We start from the raw sequence: 19965 nt of genomic DNA, 5'->3' as shown, positions 1-19965 counted from the left end.
GCCCGAATTGAGTGAAGATTTTAATCTTCTTCTTCTAATTTTCCATACTTCAGCTAGTATTTAGTTAAGTTTTGATATACCAATTGAAATCAAGTTCATTAAATTTTAATATTTTTAATTAACTTCCTAAAGGAATTTCTGGGAATTTTTTAGAGGTTTTTTAAGGACTTCGTTTAAAACATTTTGGGAAATTTTACTTTAAAACTTTAATTTTAAAACATTTCAGTTTTTCTTAATTACTTTATTTGCAATTTTCACACAAAAAAAAATTTTCACTTAAAGTTTTTTACAATTTTTACACAATTTTTCAACAGAACACACATTTCACATTACAAACAGTTTTCATTTTTTATTCACAATACCACTTAACTTTATTTTTCTTCAAGCAAACTTACATCTCTTGATTGGCTCAGTTACTTAACTCCCTAAATAATTGATAATTACTACCTTTAGGATTTTTAATATTAATGTTTACAAAAACATTTTTACTATAACAAAGATAGCAGCTTGACACCCAACTTTACCTACATAAGCACCATCTATATAATTTGAAGAACACACTTACTTCTCTTTAACAACACTTTTGCAGACCCCAACACGCATATAGTAGGTAAGTTAGAATTAAAACTTATTTATGCAGTATTTAAGTATTTTCTAAATATGAAATTATATTTTTAAATATATTTGTTTTTTAAAAATTGTGAATTAGTTCTTTTTGTTTCTTATTGGTTTATATGGATTATATCTAGTTCTTTTTTAGTTTCTTTTTATTGATATGCATATTCGTGTCGGGGAGGTTTCTGTAGACAAGAGTTTCTAAAATACATTGGTTTCTCGATTATTTTTATAAATTGCTTGTTTCTCAAAAGATTTCATTAGTATTTTCCTTTTAGAACTTTATTCTTAAATGTTAATTTCTAAGGGTACCACTTTATTGGTATTACTTTTGGTTTTGACTTTTACCCTTGCCTGCATGAATGATGAAACATGAATTGAATGATTGGAGAGTTAGGTTTGGAGGCAACTTCCCCTTGATAAGTCTGTCTCCTGCCTACTCAACGGTCATTCACTTATGCATTTTTTAAAAAAATTGTTTAGTTTAATTTTAATTTACTAAATTAGTGAATTTATTTTCATGAATTGATTTTGCACTTGATTTGCTTATGCTTCTGAATTTAAATGATATTGTAGATTAGTTCGAGAATTAAATCTTTTTATATGTTTGCACATTTAAAAAAAATTTTTTTTTAAATTATTTTGGCTTTTTTTCTTTTTTAGGATTTAAATTTGCTTTTTTACTTTTATACGTGTTTGTTAAAAATTAAATTTAAATTTGTTTATATATATATATATATATTAAACTATGTTACCATTCGCATCTGTTCCTCTAACTGAAGTCTCTCATCAAAATTCATCCACTGCGACTCTACATTATCAATATAAACATTAGGTACACAAGGTGTTTCAGTTCTGTAAAAGAAAAGGAAATTGCAAAAAAACACAAAACACTCATTGCCACATTCTGAAAAAGAGAAAACCACATAAAAAATAAAATGGCAGATTAATAGAAGTTTTACCTTTAAGAATAATTCCATGTCAAGATTTCCGGCATAAATTTATTATTTTGAGATATTCTTCATTCAATACATATATAAATTGCTAGCCATTAGTATTGCAAAATTATGAAGAACAAATGGTAATAAAAACATAGTTATTTTATAAATACACATGATACAAAGGTACAGCAATTAAAATTTCAGCAAGTTTAGATGTTTATAATCAGCATGACATATCGCCACCACAGTTTGTTATCAGGGAAACTGGGGTATATGTTGAACACAGAAGATTATATTTCCCTCAGTTTTTTAGGGTATTATTTTTTTTAGCATTTAAAAAATAAATCAGCTAAAGATCTCCCATAATACCACGTTCCCCTACACTACATGTTACATTTCCTGGCCGAATGCTGTTCTACCAGGTTTCTTTCAGAAATAACTCATACACGCAATGTAGGACTTCACACGTTATCTGCACATCACGACAGTAGTACAAAGCCTCTTCACATTTCTTATTCTGAAGTGTGTGTTCCCTTATTATGTTTTTATCCTCTTCACATTCTCTTCAATATCAAAGCTCACATGCAGACATACAAATAATCACATCACAAAAATAAAAAATAGTTTATTAGTTATTTAAATTAATTAGGATAGCTATAATATGAAACAGCAGCTGATCAACGAAAGTGAAATAATATTGTTGCGTGTATACAGGATTATAATGGATTGAATGCACACAGAACCAATGATAGTTTGATAAAATTTATTTTACCAAAAGAAACACTTTACAGTTCTGGAAGTTTCAACAAAAATACATGCACAGATCTTCTCAGTATCACAGAGCATAATCATTAGTTACATTTGAAACTACTAGGAACATCAAGCACAATGCAATGCAAAGCACACCTAAAAGGCAATGCTCACACGGATATCTTAATACACCAAATTCAGCTCTGAAGTAACAACTGAGAAACTGATGCTCTCTCTGGTCTCAGTTTTCTGCCGGCCTGTGAGAAATCTCTAGTACCTACTCCTCCTCAAAATTATGGCAAAGCACATAAGACCCCGATGCAGTTACAGTTACATATAGGGATCAATTACAGTTATTCAGTTACAGTAACAATTACAGTTACAAAAGGACTGGAGCAAAATGTTGCCAGGTTTGGCAATTTTGCCAGGTTTGGGTGATTTCACTTAAAATTTGGCGATAAACGTTAGTTGTCAAAACAATCATCAGCTTTGTGATATCTCACCAATTAAGCGAGATAGCCATTTATGTTAATGTTAAACAGACTTGCCCATTTAATCTTACTTTTCTGGTAAAGCTTCATCTCTAACAAGCATTCCATGCTAGATTATATAAAAAATACTACAATTTCTCATATAACTTCACTAAAATTATTCTCATACATAAAAAAATTCATAACATCACTCCCTTCCTAAGGACTGCATGCCGCTGGTACTACAATCCCCAGACAGGAAGCCATACTTACAAATAAGGAAATACAATGCAGTACTAAAACAATAATTTCAATAACTAAACAAACCAAATACTAAACCAATAAATAAATTTACAAATTTATACACAAATAGGACCACAATCTTACTATACTATTTACAGTGTATACAATCCGGAGACTGCACTAAGTGCATAGTACGGGGCTATCCCATCTTAAAGAATAGTTTTAGGCTTTGAATTTGATGACTTACAGATCTGAATTATGACATCATCCAGCCTGCTTCAGGCAGTGTACAGACCATCCCAGAAAGACTGTAGTTTAGGAAAGGGTCTTTACCGGTGAATCGGACTCTGTAACCACAACTCGTCACCTTCGTTGAATTGGTGCCCTGTGGCTCTCATGTCATATCAGGTCTTTATCTTTTCCATCGTCAACTGATTCGCTCTTATGCAAAATTGTGCATCACTTCAAACCATGCCTGCAGACTCCTCAGGTGATGAAGGCATAGTGATCAAAAGGCAGACAAAAGTCACTATCAAACACTGTCTGGGATGGGGAAGAGCCAGTAGTCTTACAGAAAGCACTACAATAGGCCAGTAAGAACAGGGATAACTTTTGGTCTCAGTCCATTTGGTTTTCTGGAAACCATCACTGAGAAGTTATTAAGGATGTTTTGATTAAACATATCTACCATGTCATTTGATTGCGAATGTAAAAGTGTTGTTTGGGTTTTATTGATGCCGAGTAGCTTCCAGAGTTATTTAATTACAGAAGAGATAAAATTCCTTCCTTGATCAGATTATAACTGAAAAGGCACTCCAAAGCAGGAAATTCAATGCTGTATCATTACCTCTGTTATCATGATAGCCTCTTGATCAGAGACAGGATACGCTTCAGGTCACAATGTGAAATAGCAACAAGTGTGTATTTATTGCCATCAGCAGTTCATGACAGAGGTCCCAGAATGTCAAAGGTTTTGTGTTGGAAAGGCATTGCTACACTATAATGATGGTGCTTCTCTCAACTGCATTTCTTCAGTCCTTTCTGATCCGCAGAAGCATTCCATGATTAGCACCATTTGTTGCGCATCAGTCCTTGCATAACTCAGTAGAAGTGCTCTCGAAATCTATGCAAAGTCTTCATTATTCCCAAATGTCCTCCTGTTGGACTGCTATTTATTCCTATGTAGCTCTATAAGGACACCTGGAATCCAAGATCATGGAAGTATCAGCTGCCATCAGAAAGCCTTTCAATTTTCGATTCCATAAGATGCCATTTTGAACATAGAGTTAAGTTCCAGACAGCCCAATATTGTTCTGTTGTAGGGCTATATATCGAAATGTCCTACCAGGTAGGTTTCCTAGTTGAGGACTCCATTAAATCAATTATCGATTAATGCTGCCAACATCTAATTGATCTTCCCTGATTCTTCATCACTCCAGAAGTCTTGATCGGCCAATGCTGAAGTTGTAACTTCATATGCGACCAAATTAACATGCTCGTACTTCGCTTTGACCCTGGAACAATATTGGCAGCTTTCTGGGTAGAGTCTTCTAGACACAGCATCAGCATTTTCGTGTGATGATTCCACATAACTATCTGTCACGGAAATATTTTACTGGAGTCTATCCATCTTGCTAATCGGCCTTCGGTATTCTTGAAATTTAGGAGATAGGTCAACCCTGTTTCCTCCCTGTTTTAGACAGACACTTGTTCCAGTATGCCACAACACTTTGACTGTTTATTCTTTGTGAAAAAACTGCCCTGAAACTCCCATTGCTCACATCCATGTCAAGAATAAATGGTTCGTTGAGATGAAGATAAGTCAGAATTGTGGCAAATGTTAGAATTTTTTGGTTTGTTAAATGCATCCTCAAATTCTTTTGTTCGCAAGAACTTTTATTGCTCTCTGTCAACTTGTGAAGGTGGTCTTGTAATGGAAGTCCTTCAGGAATCTATTATAGTATGTGCAAAGCCCCATGAAACTTCTCAGCTAATGGACAGTTTTTTGGAAAGAGCTCTAATCTTTAACTGCTGAGATTTTTCTGGATCTTTACACACACCTTCAAGGCAGATAGCCCTCATGTGCTTTGCCGTAATTGAATAATCCAATCCATCTTACACACTCCTTCGGCAGAGATAAAATGTCTGAGGTAAATCTCCTCTCTGAACAATTTACAATTGGCAGAAAGAACTTAACTTTAGATTGGCACCCTTCAATACATGAAGCACCTTTCTAATATTTTCTATATGTTCTTCAAACCTTTTCCTGACATGAATGTTGATGGTACATTACATAAACAAAACCATATTACCTTTAATTATCAAAATCCTTGTCCGATAATAAATGTCTTCTTTTCTCAGTCATCAGGGTGTATCTCTACCAGCCAATATCTACTCTTTAAATCAAGCATCAAAAAAACACTTGCAGCCAGAAAGTTTACAGAATGCTGTCAATTCTAAGAAGATGGTAGCTGTGTTTCCTCTTGACACCATTCAAGTGGCAATAGTCAATACAAACTCTAATTGAGGCATCCTTCTTTCTGACCAGGATGATGGGAGAAGGCCAAGGACTTCCTAAAGGCTCAATAACACTGCTTTCTTGCATGTCTTTTAGAAGTTCTGCTACCTCCTCCTGTTTAGCAATCAGTAGACGTCTTGGATGTTGCTTGATTACTGGATGATCTCCCATATGAATTCTATGCTCAGCCAAACTAGTTAAACCTATGTGAGAAACTGGGTGGAAGAAAACATCTAGAAATATTTTAATGAGACACTCTGCAGCATTTCTCTCTTTATTGCTTAGTTGTGCATTCTGCAATAATTCCAACTTTAGGGTCTCTGAAGACACAGATTCTGGAAGGTTATACTGTTTCATTTTACACAGGTCATTGTAGTACATGTTACAACTACTTCACCTTAATTAACGACTTTTGCCTTATAATCGGCAACTCTCATCAGGATAACAGTCCTTGATAGGTCAATTAGTGCTAAGGTTAACAGTACTTTTTTCGAACTGTTGCAGTTCTTGGGGATATTCTATGATTTGGATATTGGAAATTTCTATTTTCAGCTATGAATCCAGGAAGTAAAAATTCTGTTCTTACTGGTACTGTGATATCGCCTTGAGCTATGATTTATAGGATAGATTTAACTTCATGTTTAATTCCAAACACAGTTCTGCCCTCAGAGGCAGAATGCAGTTCACTATTTTTAATATCCATGGTAACATTATACTGCCTTAGAAAGTCTAGTCCGAGTATGCAAGGTCAGTAAGTAATATCTGCTACATACGCCGTGCCATGGTAGGCGGCACTCCCAAACGTGACATTAACATTTTAATTTCCATCAATTTTGATTTTATGACCAGACAGTCTGAAAGGGTAACACAGGACAGCGCCCATAAGAGATCACCTTCCAAATGTTGAATTAAATCTTTCTGGATGATGGTGACATTGGCACCAGTATCATTAGTCATATTGCAAGGAACTCCAATGATATGTCCCCATGATGAAAAGTCCATTACTGCCCCCACTCATTGCAGAATTCTGAAGTGCTTTAAAATGGGGCTTCTCAATATCTGGCAAACTCCACTCCATTAGATGGCCACTAATTAGTTTCCCTCCTTCTTGCTGATATCAGTTTTAGCTTTTGTGCCCTGGGGTGTTCTGCAGTCCCTTCGTATGTGGTCTTCAGCAACATAGAATGTAGCACTTTAGGGTCAGTTTCCTGTCACTCCTATTCCATCTCAAGACAATAACTTATCTAGTTAAATCATCTACATGAGCATTCACTTGATCTACTGATTCTTGGACTTCAGCAGCTCTGATTAGGTGATGGTTTCCATGAGTTGCTTGGGAAGCTGCCTTGAATTTTATGGCATACTCTAAAGTGCTTTTTAAATCCTTGACATCCGCCATTCTCAAGGCTTTCTGTATCTCAGGATTTCAGATGCCATCGATGAAAAACTGGAGGGACAGTATTTCTCTTGTTTCTGATGAGGCAAGTCTGAACAGGCGAGATAGTTTTTCAGCATCTGTGGCGAGCTCCTGGAGTGTTTCCATGGGATTTTGCTGACGAGATTTTAACTGAAGCCTGCTATAGTCTCTGAAACACTTCTTGCCAAGGTGCAGCTCTAACGCATTGGACAGAGCTTCAAAATCTAGTGACTAGTTTTCGGGAATAGTCTGAAGGATATCCACTGCATATGCTCTCAGCGGAGCAGTGAAAAGGCAGGCTTTAGCTTCAGAATGCCATTATAAAGATCTGTGTCTTGTATGCTTTCCAGGAGGTCTTTCTATCATATGTGGATAGCTTTAGAGATGGTCAGGATGACATATGTTTGAATTTAAAAGCATTAGAATTGTGATCAGCTGTCCTTATGGATTTCTTTAAACTGTCAACTTCCTTGGTGACAGCAACATCATCAATTTGTTGTTTGTCATCAATTTGTAGTCTGACAACAGAAATTATTTCTTCGATTTGCTGCTTGACAGCAGAAACTCTTTCTTCAGTTTCTCCAGCTCTAACTTCAACTGTGGCTACCTTTCACAGAATCAAATTTATTTTCCATTATGCCACAAATTTCTCATTTCGTTTCCTCTTGCTTTGTTTCAATCTTTTCCTTTCTTTCAATCAGTTCACTTTCATTGCTTTTTTAATGGAGTTGACAGCCTCTTCCACCTTTATCTTGGCCTGTTTTCATCTCTTCTTTAACTGAGTTTTCTCCTGCTTTCATCTCTTCTTTGAATGCAGAAAGGCTATCACTAGCTTTCTTTATTGCTCCACCATTGCTCTTGTCGCCGGCACTCAGTTCCATTTCTGACGCCAAAAATTGTTGCGTGTGTACGGGTTCATAATGGATTGAATGCACACAAAACGGATGATAGCTTGATTCAATTTATTTTACCAAAAGAAAAACTTTACAGTTCTGTAACTTTCCACAAATATACTTGTACAGCTCTTCTCAGCATCACTAAGTGCCATCAGTAGTTTCACTTCAAATTACTAAGAACATTAAACACAGCACAATGCAAAGTGCATTTAAAAAGGCAAAGCTCTCATGAATCTCAGTATTACGAAATGAGCTCTGAACTAGCAGCTGAGAAACTGATGCTCTCTTCAGACTAAATAGTTTTCCCCAGCTACCAAGAAATCTCTAGTACTTTCCACTCCTTGAAATCACCGGAATCAGAATTATTGAAAGATAGTCAGATACGGTTCAGATTTAGGGTCAGATACAGTTTTGGTCACATGTAGGGATCAATTATAGTTATTCAGTTAAAATACCAATTTCAGTTAAAAAGGTACCGGACAAAAATGTCACCAAGTTCTACGACTTTTGTGATTTCTCGCCAAATTTGACAATTAGCTGCAGAAACCATCGCTATCTTGGTGAAATATTGCAAATTTAGTGTGATAGTCATTTACCTCAATGCTATGAGGTAAAAACCAAATGGTAATTAATGATTTTGTCTAGTCTGATTCATTCGCTTTATCAAGCAAAGCAAAAAAAAAAAAAAAATATTGTCTCACGTAAATTTGAGAGGAACTGATTTTTATCTTTTAGTTGATAACAGGTATATCAAAACCATTAAATATTACAGCAAAAGTCACTTTCCAATGTTTGGCACCTGCTCTCTTTTCTTTAAACCGGTTATTTATTTAGATATGTTTATAGTCAGATTTGAAATATGCTGAATAGTGGTTGGTTTGTTGATTAATTCAGGTAAAGCAAGTAAGAGTTACATGTAAAGGGGGCTGGGTACTTTCAGAGAGGCGCTCAGCCTTTATGAATATAATACTGCATTTACTGAATATATATACTGCAATATATACTTGCATACTTCTACTTCTTGAGTAATTTTGTCCCTAATTTTTTTTAGCACATGATTCAGATTTTGTGGTAAAATGTAAGCACAATAAGGAGTGTTTTGTGTAAGTAAAAATAATATTATTGAACCTGATAAGTACTTGCACAATATAAGAGCATAAATACACAATACAAGAGTGTCTTTGTGTATGCTTTTAATGTGCTATGTTTATCATTTAAGCTGTCACTTTAGAAATAGTACACACTGTGTAATTTTCTCCTCGTGGTTTCCAAGCACCAAAAATAGTAGGAAAAGAAGAGAAATATGCAAGTAAATATGGTATGTATATACTTCTCACCTTTCATGATATAATTTTCATTTAATTATTATTTCTAGATTAATTAATTTCAAGTGTGATTTTAATATTTATCATCTTAATTTGAAATGCATCAATTATTGCTTTTATGTTTATTTCAACTTTACTTTGAATTCTATTTCATAATGACAATTTCCAATGTTTGATTTTTACAAATAATATAGAACTCAAATGCATAAACATGAGGGTGTCGGGAATGGTTACTCGAGTTTTTTCAGATTTCTCTACAGAAATTGCTTTTTACTCCAAATTGAATTGGCTAAAATGCTTCATAAGAATAAGTTCTTTGAGTATCAGCATTGGTTCGTAATCCCTTCTATTCGCGGAAATATTTGGCTTGACTAGAATTGCCAGTTTGGCTTTATCTTATAACTCGAGTAAAGACGAAACACCTTCGTATTTACATATTGTTATTAATTATTGTTTATTGAACGGGAGTTGGTTTGTTCCCCTTGAAAAGTCAACTAATTTCCGATCAATGACAATGATTACATGTTTTTAATTTTATTTTTCCTTTTACAATTGAAATTTTGTTCTTCATGATGATTTAATTCCAGTCCCCGTTAAAACATTATTAACATTTTGCTTTCAAGTTACTTCAAAACATCTTTCAAAATATAACTTACCAGTATGGATTCACTCTTTTAAAATAATTCTACTTTAATTACACTTAAGAGATAATATAATCAATTAATCAATATTGTTTAGGAAATAAATTATTATTAACTAACTTTGCAGCAATTGTGCAAGTAGTAGTAACTTGTTTTTGCACTAAATGAATTTAAGATCATACAACATTATATATATATATATATATATATATATATATATATATATATATATATATATATATATATATATATATATATATATATATATATATACGTGTATTCTATTTTCACATTTTAAGATTTTACAGAGGTCAGCATCTTTTAGAAGTTTCTCACGCTGACATTTTGAAATTGATGATCCCCCCCTTGTCCGTAACAATTTTTGCAGACCGCTCCCGACGTTTGGAACCCCCGCACACACGAAGTTTAACAGGATAGGACATTCTGAACACATGTTAAAACACTTAGTTCTGCTATTGGACACTTTGAACCTTATTGCATACTTTTTCCAAAAACTACAAATTTTTTGCTTCTCTGGAACAGCTTTGAATTCTGCTTCCTTTGCAGGGAACACAGTTTGGTCATCTTCAGAATTCAGTTAGTTGACTCTAAGAAAGTAGTCTTCAGAATTCAGTAAGTTAGTGTTTTTTTCAATTTTTGTTTCAAATAGGTTTTCAGTTTCTAGCTGTTTAAGGCTCAGATTAGATTTTATTATTTACAGAAATCTCTATGAAATTTTTTCATTTTATTGGCATTAAAAGTTTAGCATAATCGAGGACCACACAAATTTTTAGCATTGTTTAAATGATGATTTGGTTAAATGTATATTTGTTTTGCTCTTAAGTTGTAATTGCTTTTGAATTTTGGACTGGTATAATATGGTTTCAGATAATTTTTTTTTTTTGAATGGTTAAATTACATAAAGGTTTTGTGGCTTTTTTGAGTGATCAATTTGGCACAATGTTACATGTTATTCCTTTTTCCAAGTGTTTCGAAAACATATAGGGAAAATTCTAGTACATTTGAGATTCAATATTTTGCTCTTATATGAATTTTAAAGTCTTAAATGAAAATTTAATTGAATCTTTTTTCGGTTTTTGATCTCAAATGAACCAGGAGAATGAACAAACAACGACTGGACAAACTCATGTTTTTGAAACATTTTAATCAACTTTTATGAAGATTTAATTCATTTTCCCCCAACGAGTTCAAAACTGGAGTTTCAGTAAAAGGAGATTAATTTACATATTTTTATAAATTCATATATTTTCCCTTTCGCTTTTTTTTTTTTTTTTTTTTTTTTTTTTTTTTTTTTTAAAGTTTGTAATACTATGAATTCTTATTTTAATTTGTTTAGATATTGTGTTATACCTCTTATACACGGTTGCAATTATTAATACTGTTGAGGAATTGCTTTGCTCTGATTCCAATTTATAATAACTTTAGATGCTTTAAGTTTATTTTACTTCAATCCTGCAATTATAGTGCAGGACAGGTTTAAAACAAAATTTTGTTTTTAATTTTTAGGTTATTTTTATGTTTCTTTTTGCATATATATATATATATATATGCAAAACAAGTCCAAAATGCAGACATCTAATATTCAAATAATCTAAAATCTATATCTCTAACCCACTAGTAAAAAAAAAAAAAAAAAAAAAAAAAAAAAAAAAAAAAAAGATTCCTTTTCTTACAACATTTAAGAATGGAGAAAGTAATACACAAGAAAAAGCAGGTGTGCGTACAAGCACTTTTTCTGCTGACTAACAGAGATTTCTGCAGGTCGTTTTGAAAACCAGCTGGCTAGAGAATTGCACTGTTGCTTATGACAATACATTGACTGTGGTACTGAGGTTAGACATAGCCACACTTTCACCCCTTGAGTGTTTGTGCAGGGCTAGTAACTTGCTATCTGACTTAAATAAGAAGTGAAGCTAAAAGACATGTTTTCTTGGAATGGGAAGCTGCTCATACTGCTTTTATTTTATTGGCATAGCAGTGGAGAAGGGAGGAAGATGCTGAGGAACAGCAAATTGAGTTAATACAGCAAACTGAGTTCTGCTTTCTAACTGGATCCAATTTATTACTTTTCTCAATTTATTATTATTACAGTTACCTTATCAAAATTTAAGTTTGACTATTTGATAATGTTGAAAAAAGTTTCAAATTCGGAAGCGGCAGCATCATCTGCAATGTGAATGCGTGCTTCAACAAAACAAAACTTGATTCAAAAAATGAATAAAGACAAAGTCTCAAAATTTTGCGAAGAAAATGTCATAAGGAAGTCAACAGTACCCTACTTGCAATAAACAACAGAAAAATCATTAATATTTTGAAAAGTTCTGATTATGACAAAATGCAAACTGAAAGGCATGTCACTAACAAATCCAGAGATGCTCAGGCAAATATACATATCATGAGAAAGCCTGAAATGAGAAGCTCGAGGTTGATTAAGCAAATTTTAAAAACTCCATGGTATAAGGCAGTTAAAATTTTTAAGCAAAAAACTTCAGTTCAAACTGAAGCACCTGAACAATTTGCAGATTTAATCAAATTCATTAAGAGCAAAAATTTATCTCCAGAACAAATTTACAGTGCAGGCGAAATTGGTCTTTTCCAGCAATATGTGTCCAAAAATACCTCTGCTGAAAAAGGCCTCAACTGGTGTCAAAGATTCCAAAGTAAGTTTAACCCTTTGTGGCACAGTGTGTCCGGTCTGCACACACTAAAAATTTCCTTTTGTATGCACAGAAAAATTGAAAGAAAAAGGATTTATAGGTTACTACAGGTTACTCTGAACCTTCTTTATTTATAGTAGATGGCAGCTCAACGCAAATCAGTCCATACATTTTAGACACGTTTAGTTTTTTAAGACCTTCATTTTTCAAAGAAATCTTCCAGATTTTTTTAGGGTATAAAAGGAATTGTTTGATAAGAAATTTCTATGTTATTTTTTTGGCTGTATACTAATCTCCTTATTCTATATTAGTTTCTTTAATTTTTACCTTGAAATCTCACCTAAAATCAAGCGGCGAGCCCTAGGTGTGCCCAGACCAGGCTCACCGATAATCTAGGATAACTGAGAGTCTGTATTCTTTGTTTCTCCACATCTCATCAGTCAGTTCATTGACAACAATGCTCCTTTCAGCATTCTTTTCGAAGCTCTATTTAATCAGTGCGCCCACTTTGGGGACACCCACAGAATTAAACGATATGTGCTATCTTCAAAAAATTTTACTTGTGTACTCCTCTAGGCCTAATTAGACTGCCTACCTTTTTTTTTTTTTTAATCAAAATTCCAACTTTAAAAGGTAGCGTTCCAGAAAGGGCTAATGACTTTTATATGTGCAAATATTGCAGGAATGCATAAATGAAAACTTTTCATAAATGGAAAATAAACAAATTCAGGCATTTTAAGTAGTGAAGGTTTTCTTGCCATCTATTGTTCAAATAAAACAGCATGGATGACAAAAACATTAACAAATGAATGGTTTCAAAAATCAGTTAACATCCAAGGTTTGGCAACATTTAGAACATACTGGTTTATTGAATGATGCAAAAATTGTCCTGATTATAGACATCCATTAACTGCACAGCATTTAAAGTTTTATTAAAAGATTACATCTCCATATTTTACTTTTCTACAAACATCTACATCAACCATTCAGTCAATGAATAGCGGGATGTTGTGAATGACAAATGCTGATACAATGAAGGCATTTTAAAATCTATACAAAATTTTCTGAACAATGACAAGACCATTAAAAATATTTGAAATATTCTAACATAAAATCTGTTGGGTGGAGCATTGCAGGGTAATGGAAGGACATGTCTGCAGATAAGCTTGACAAGCTGCAAAGTTGAAAGTTTTTAGATGTCACAGGCAAAATTTTCCTATTAATGGAATTTATGAAAACATGTGGAAAAGTGACAATATATGAAGATGATAAAACAGAAATTTGCCATCAGGATGATAATACCCCAATCATCAATCAACAAGCACTGAAATCTGTAGAATGGTCTTAAATCCACTAAATATCCCTACTTACAGTGAAGAAAGTGACAAAGAGGCTGTTGAGAATTAAAAGTTTTAAACTGGCACTTAGTGCAAATTCTAGACATAGTAATTAAAGGGCTTCAACAATGGAACTTTCTCACTAAAAAAAAAAAAAAAAAATTACACCCATCTATAAAAATTTGTACAAAACCAGTAATAGTAAATATTAGTACTAAAAAAATAGAGCTTAAACAATTAAACAATTTACGTTCAAATAAATGCTTAATAATACAAATTAAACACTGAGCTTTCTGTTTTGAAAATTTTGATTCCCTTAACATCATAAATACTTCATTATTTCATAAACCACTTTCATATTTTTAATTTTATAATTTTTATATGTCATCGTACATCATTCCCTATTTTAATGAGCTAAAATAGGGAATTTCTGAAATCTGGAACTGCTGAAGTCCTGACATATCTAGATTACAGACATCGCATTAGATGTGAGGGTAAAGTGAAAAATCAGACTTTTCTTAATGTGAAAATGGACTACACCTAAAAAATTGTGTACTGACTCGTATATCACTCATGAATTTTTCATTTCCACAAGAGCTTTGAAGTTCTGTAATGAGACTGCAATAAAACCATGAAATTTTAAAAAAAAGGTCAGATGAAAATTAACTACCCCCTCGAAAGTTAAGTATTGATTAATATCACTCCTTAATTTTTTCAAAATTTTTCTACTTTATTCCCACAACAGCCTTGAAATTTTGTAATGGTAATATACAATTGAGAATTTTCAATGAATCTACTTTTTTTCTTAACTCATTAATACAGTTGTAACACTTACTTTATAAAAATGCTACTCTTTGCTAATTCAATTAAGCATGCAGAACTCATCATGAGGAGGTGGTTGTGTAAATTCCAATTGTGCCCATTCCAGCCACCCTACCTTTGGAAACTGTGTCCTTAGTTTTTATTCATAGACCAGAATTTGGACTTAGTTTAAAAAGTGAACATGCTTGACCTGTGCAGAATTTTTTCTTCAATAACACCATCTCACGCTCTAGCCCTGCATACTTATCCAGAAATCTCCTTAACCCATTAACCGCCAAAACTACAAGGAATGTTTCTTTTCTCATGAAAATAACAACAAATATTAAATTAAGCATTTATAACATAAATTTACATTGAAAATTTTTAAAAAATGCTCTTACCTGTGGAAAATGCATACTTATCCAGAAATCTCCTTAACCCATTAACCGCCAAAACTACAAGGAATGTTTCTTTTCTCATGAAAATAACAACAAATATTAAATTAAGCATTTATAACATAAATTTACATTGAAAATTTTTAAAAAATGCTCTTACCTGTGGAAAAAGCGAGTGTTGCGTTCGTGCAACGTCAGCGGAATAAGACTACGGATGTTTAGTGAGTAGGATTGTACTCGTGTGATGTTTCTTTTGAGTGGAGCGCAGGATTACTTTTTAGCTGTATAACGTTTTATAAATCTACAAATCACTTTACTTGTAATTAATTTAATATTAAAATATACATTGTATTTCTTTTACAAATACAGATTATTTCAATTGAAAGATTCAAGCTTGATTACAATCATGATGTAAAGCTACATTACATACTTAGCATGACTATTTTACATACTTTGTTGTAAAGTGTACCATAAACAGTCTGGCTATGGTACTCTTTACAACAAAGTCTTTTGTTATCAACGGACTTTACGATAAAATGTCTACCATCTCCATGCAATGGTTTTTGAATGCTGAATTTACTAGGTCTTCCTGTTGCTGATCTATTTCTGGCTGATTCTACACTCTCAATAGGAGTTTGAAAAAGGAATAATGCATTCTCACGTCTGAAATCTAAAAGAGATTTTATATTTCCTGTAGTAAAAAGTGGTGATATTTAGTAAGTTCGGATACGGTCTCACCTCATATAATTTATCAGTATTGTTAATTTGACTATAGTCAAATGCAAATTCTGCTTCATATTCCTGTACTGCAAATGTGATATCGATTCTCATACAACAGGAACAGAAATGTCCTTATCAAGTCCTTATCCACTTCAAGATTTCAGTCTTCTGCTTTTTAAACTTTTTATTATGACTATAACTGCTTTTAGAAGGCTGAAACTTACTTCTTACGTGAATTTCAACTTCCCCAGCAGTATCATTTGGTAAAATATCATTCTCATTATTTAAAACATTGCCATTCCTTTCTTCTTCGTCACTAGATTCTGCAATTTCTGGGGGAACAACAACAATATCAGTTTCATTCTGGTCATTATTAACATTATCATCATCTGTTTCTTCATCAAAAAATCTTTGAAGGGCTTTTTCTAATGTAAGATACCTCATTCTAGGCATTTTTAAACAACAAGAACATTGAAAGGATGAGTGAAAAAGGAGATTGACTACCGTTTCCTGCTGACATTGTGTCAGTGCAACACCTGTTTTCCCTTCCTTCACAACACAAATATAGACATCTGACTGATGTAATATTCTGATAAATGATGACCTTGACTAAAAATAGATCACTCATAAAGACGGCGATTCTTTCGTTAAATATTTTCAGCAAAAATACCTGGTCGAAAATTTTGCTTAAAATTTGCTTTAAGTATGAGATTAATTATTATAAACAAAATGATTGTTGAAGGCAAATATTTTTTTAAAGAAAGAATCTTCATAATATTCCCTACATAAAATCATCTGCTGGTATAAAATATTTTAGGTAGTTATATTTATAGGCATTTATTTCGCAACACCAGCGGCTAATGGGTTAACAACTTTAACTGCCTGGGCAATTGAGAGGGATTGCATGAATAGTAGAAAGTGCATGAACGAACACACAATATCAAATCTTTACTCAATATCAATCTTTACTTGACACACAATATCAAATCTTTACTCGATAGATGCGATGTGGCTCTATAACTTTAGAATGCTGATGGGTCAATTTGGTGTTGCACATTGATGATGATTTCAGACATCTTGAATTTTCATTGAATGTGCTTCTATTTATCTGTAAGCATAGCTACCAGCAGATTCTCTGGATGTGCAGCATAACCATTTCAGGGAATGGAATCATTCACAGTGACCATCAGATTATCGCCAAGGTATCAAGGGAACAAAAGAATATGGATAATGAAAACATCTTTGGATCTTGGATTACATTTAATGTAAAACCACATTGCAGCATATACTCTCATGATAAAAGAAGCTATCTGCTTGAAGGTAGCACACTGGCTGCTACTTAAGTAAACTTGAAATCTGCACAGTGAGCCATCTTGCATTACGGAGTTATCCAGGACTTGGAGTTGCATTGTTAGGTTCTTTGAGCATTTATCTGAAGAAACAGCTCAGTTTATATACCACATATATTTTCACCTTGCATTGATATTCACAATATCATTCTCTTCCATGGCTGGCAAATTTCCCTCAAACTGATTAAAAATTAACCACTAGTAGGTGTTCATAATTGACCAAGCTCTTGCCTAGAGGTCTATGAAATGCATGAGGATCCACTGCTGGCTTATCCAGATGATTCATTATGTGCTTTAATGGTAGCTTTTTTGAGTGAAGATGACTATTACCTACTGCAAGTATCTTCCAAACTCTTTCTCTAGTCAACAAATGACACCTCTTGAATTTCATATATTCACTGCAGTCACATTCAACCACTATAATTTGAGACACATCAGTGTCTTCAGCACTCATTCAGCAAGTCAAAATAACTTCTTTGAAATTAAATGCTAAAGCAGTTAATGGAGAAACATGCCCAAGGCGTACACCACCTGGTCATTGATCATTGATACATTCTTCTGCTTTAGATCTGCAATGGGAATTGTCATCTTTTATGTCTTCTATGAACAGTGTCTTGGGATTTCTCTAATCACAAGTCATACTGAATCATCATCATACATCAAGTACAGAGCTTGAAGCTTGATTTCCTTTCTGGCTTTTTGGTTCTATAGAGTTTGTTGCAGTTTCCTTTACTCCCTTCAAACTTTACATTTGTTTAAGATGATCTGTAAATCTAAAACATTTCTTAAGTTCTTCACCTTCTGCTCCTTTCTCAGTAGTCTCTGAAAATTGCTTAGTAGTACTGATGCAACAGCAGGAGGCCTATCAGGAATTCAATTACTGTTGTTATGCTTTAGCAAATGATGGGAGTTTGATTCTGACTTGAGATACAGCTGAAGTTAATGGTGGAGAGTCTGAGACATCTGGTTCTTTTCAGGCAGAGGACTGGGGATTTTCAAAATCTACTAAAACTCCGTCTTCATCTTCAACTGGAACTTGTCTACCTAGCCTCCTTTCATGAAATGTGACAATTCTTGTTTCTCCCAAAGCTACTTTTTTCATTCCATTTCTTATTTAGCTGCTAAATAATATGCAGATGAATGAAACCAAGGTCATTTATTCATCTTGCAATTCTCTAGTCAGGAAATCCTGCTCTCTTGCAGCAACTTTCTATGCTTTCTAACAAATACAGTGTCCACAGTCAGTGCATTTGCACACAGGATTGTCAAAGAGATTTTTGTTTCCTATGCGAAAGCTTGAACTTTAGCTATAAATGTGGCTGTTTCCTTTCTGCTGCTGTACGATTTTTAAAAGGTTCTGTTTCTTCTCATGCTCTCTCTTTATCAAGGCAATTATTCTTACACGATGTAGAAATGGAATTGAAGCCCTACTCAAATTTTCTTGCGTTTGACAGCAATGCCTTCATTCACTTAACAAATTCTTTTAATAGTGTCCAGAATTAAAATTCTGTAGCCAACTGTAACACTGTAGCACATCTTGTGTGGGCAGTACATTACAGCTATAGCTTTTTGGATGGGGCATTTCACATTGTCTCTAGCTGAAGACATATTTTGCTGATTCAACTGGTGTGCAATGAGCAGAAAAACAGACAATGAACTGAGCAGTGCAACAAGGGCTGATGCTGCTTCCCCACATAACAGGAAATGCAACAGAATGTGTATGATGTTATCTCCACACATGCTGTTGCAGTCTATTTGAGGAATGCCTCATCAGTCCCTAAAATCCAATTTCAAGTATATAAAATTTATATGGTATAGTATACAATAAATTTATATGGTATAGATATTATATGGTGCAAAAATTAAAATGTTATGATCAACTTTTTCAGCGAAGTAAATTTTATCGAAGAATGGCTTTCCCATCTTCAACTCAGGATATTCACATAAAATCCCCATAAACTGATCTTCTGGCATTCCAAAGGTTTCTATTCTCTACATATAATAAAAGAAAGAGTCTGTCCGTGTGTGTGTCAGTGTGTCTTTCGTTCGCGTGGCGTAAGCTAATAGACCCACGGCTACGAAATTTGGTACATAGGTGCATCTAGACAAGAGCCCGTGCACCTCGAAGCGATTTTTTTTAAATTCGAGTTAGAATTTTTTTTTATTTTATGTTTTGTGATGAAATCGCGACATTTTGAGACATAATGTGGGCTATAGGAAAGCGAGATTTTACTCTACACACTCCATTTTCACATCGTCATGACACGTATGCACTTAACTATTTTACGAAATTAAAATAAATTTCGTGTTTCAATAAATCGATTAAATACGAATTTATTTAACAAAGTGAGCTTAACATCTTTTCAACAGGATTTTTTCTAAAAAAGTTTATTTTCAAAAATGTACAGTTTATTTTTCTTTGATTTTTGGATACGTTAAACTTTCATCCTTGCGACTGCTTTTACAAAAAGAATTTTAGAAAAATGATAATATTTAAAATTTTTTAAAAAAATTTTAAATGAAGCTTCTGAGTACACTTCTCACATCTTTAAAAATATGATTTTGGCAACAATTTTCCTTTCCTATTGTTGTTGATAGATTTTTGATGAAATCGCATCATTTTGAATAGTTTCATTCTTTTAGAAATATGGGTTTGGCAACAATTTTTCATCGTATTTCTTATGTCATTGTTTTTAAGAGATTGACATAGTTCATTGTCATTTATATATATATATATAATACATTTTTATTGATTTTTTTGATAAAGTTGTTCTGCAGAGTAAAATTCTGCACGGAATTTTACATTTTTTGAGTTGCTTTCATGTTATTTTTTGTTTATTTCATTGTTTGTAAGATATTGAAAAGTTTT

The 19965-nt window shown here is 33.2% G+C and overlaps 1 protein-coding gene across 2 annotated transcripts in view; it reads right to left on the bottom strand.

Annotated features, from left to right (window-relative positions):
• Window positions 1-19965, bottom strand: part of LOC118183904 (uncharacterized) — a 188232-nt gene that overhangs the window by 113313 nt on the left and 54954 nt on the right. For both annotated transcript variants that reach the window (XM_035353510.2, XM_035353511.2), the window contains one exon: window positions 1371-1470. In XM_035353510.2, the coding sequence (XP_035209401.1) occupies window positions 1371-1470 (100 nt within the window). The remainder of the gene's footprint in view (window positions 1-1370; window positions 1471-19965) is intronic.

The sequence above is a fragment of the Stegodyphus dumicola genome, chromosome X1, assembly GCF_044657685.1.
Source record: "Stegodyphus dumicola isolate Sdum_Otavi_A_Nest chromosome X1, ASM4465768v1".
In the NCBI taxonomy this organism is placed as follows: domain Eukaryota; kingdom Metazoa; phylum Arthropoda; class Arachnida; order Araneae; family Eresidae; genus Stegodyphus; species Stegodyphus dumicola.
Note: the sequence above shows the minus strand (reverse complement) of the source record. Positions and strands in the feature narration are given on the sequence as shown.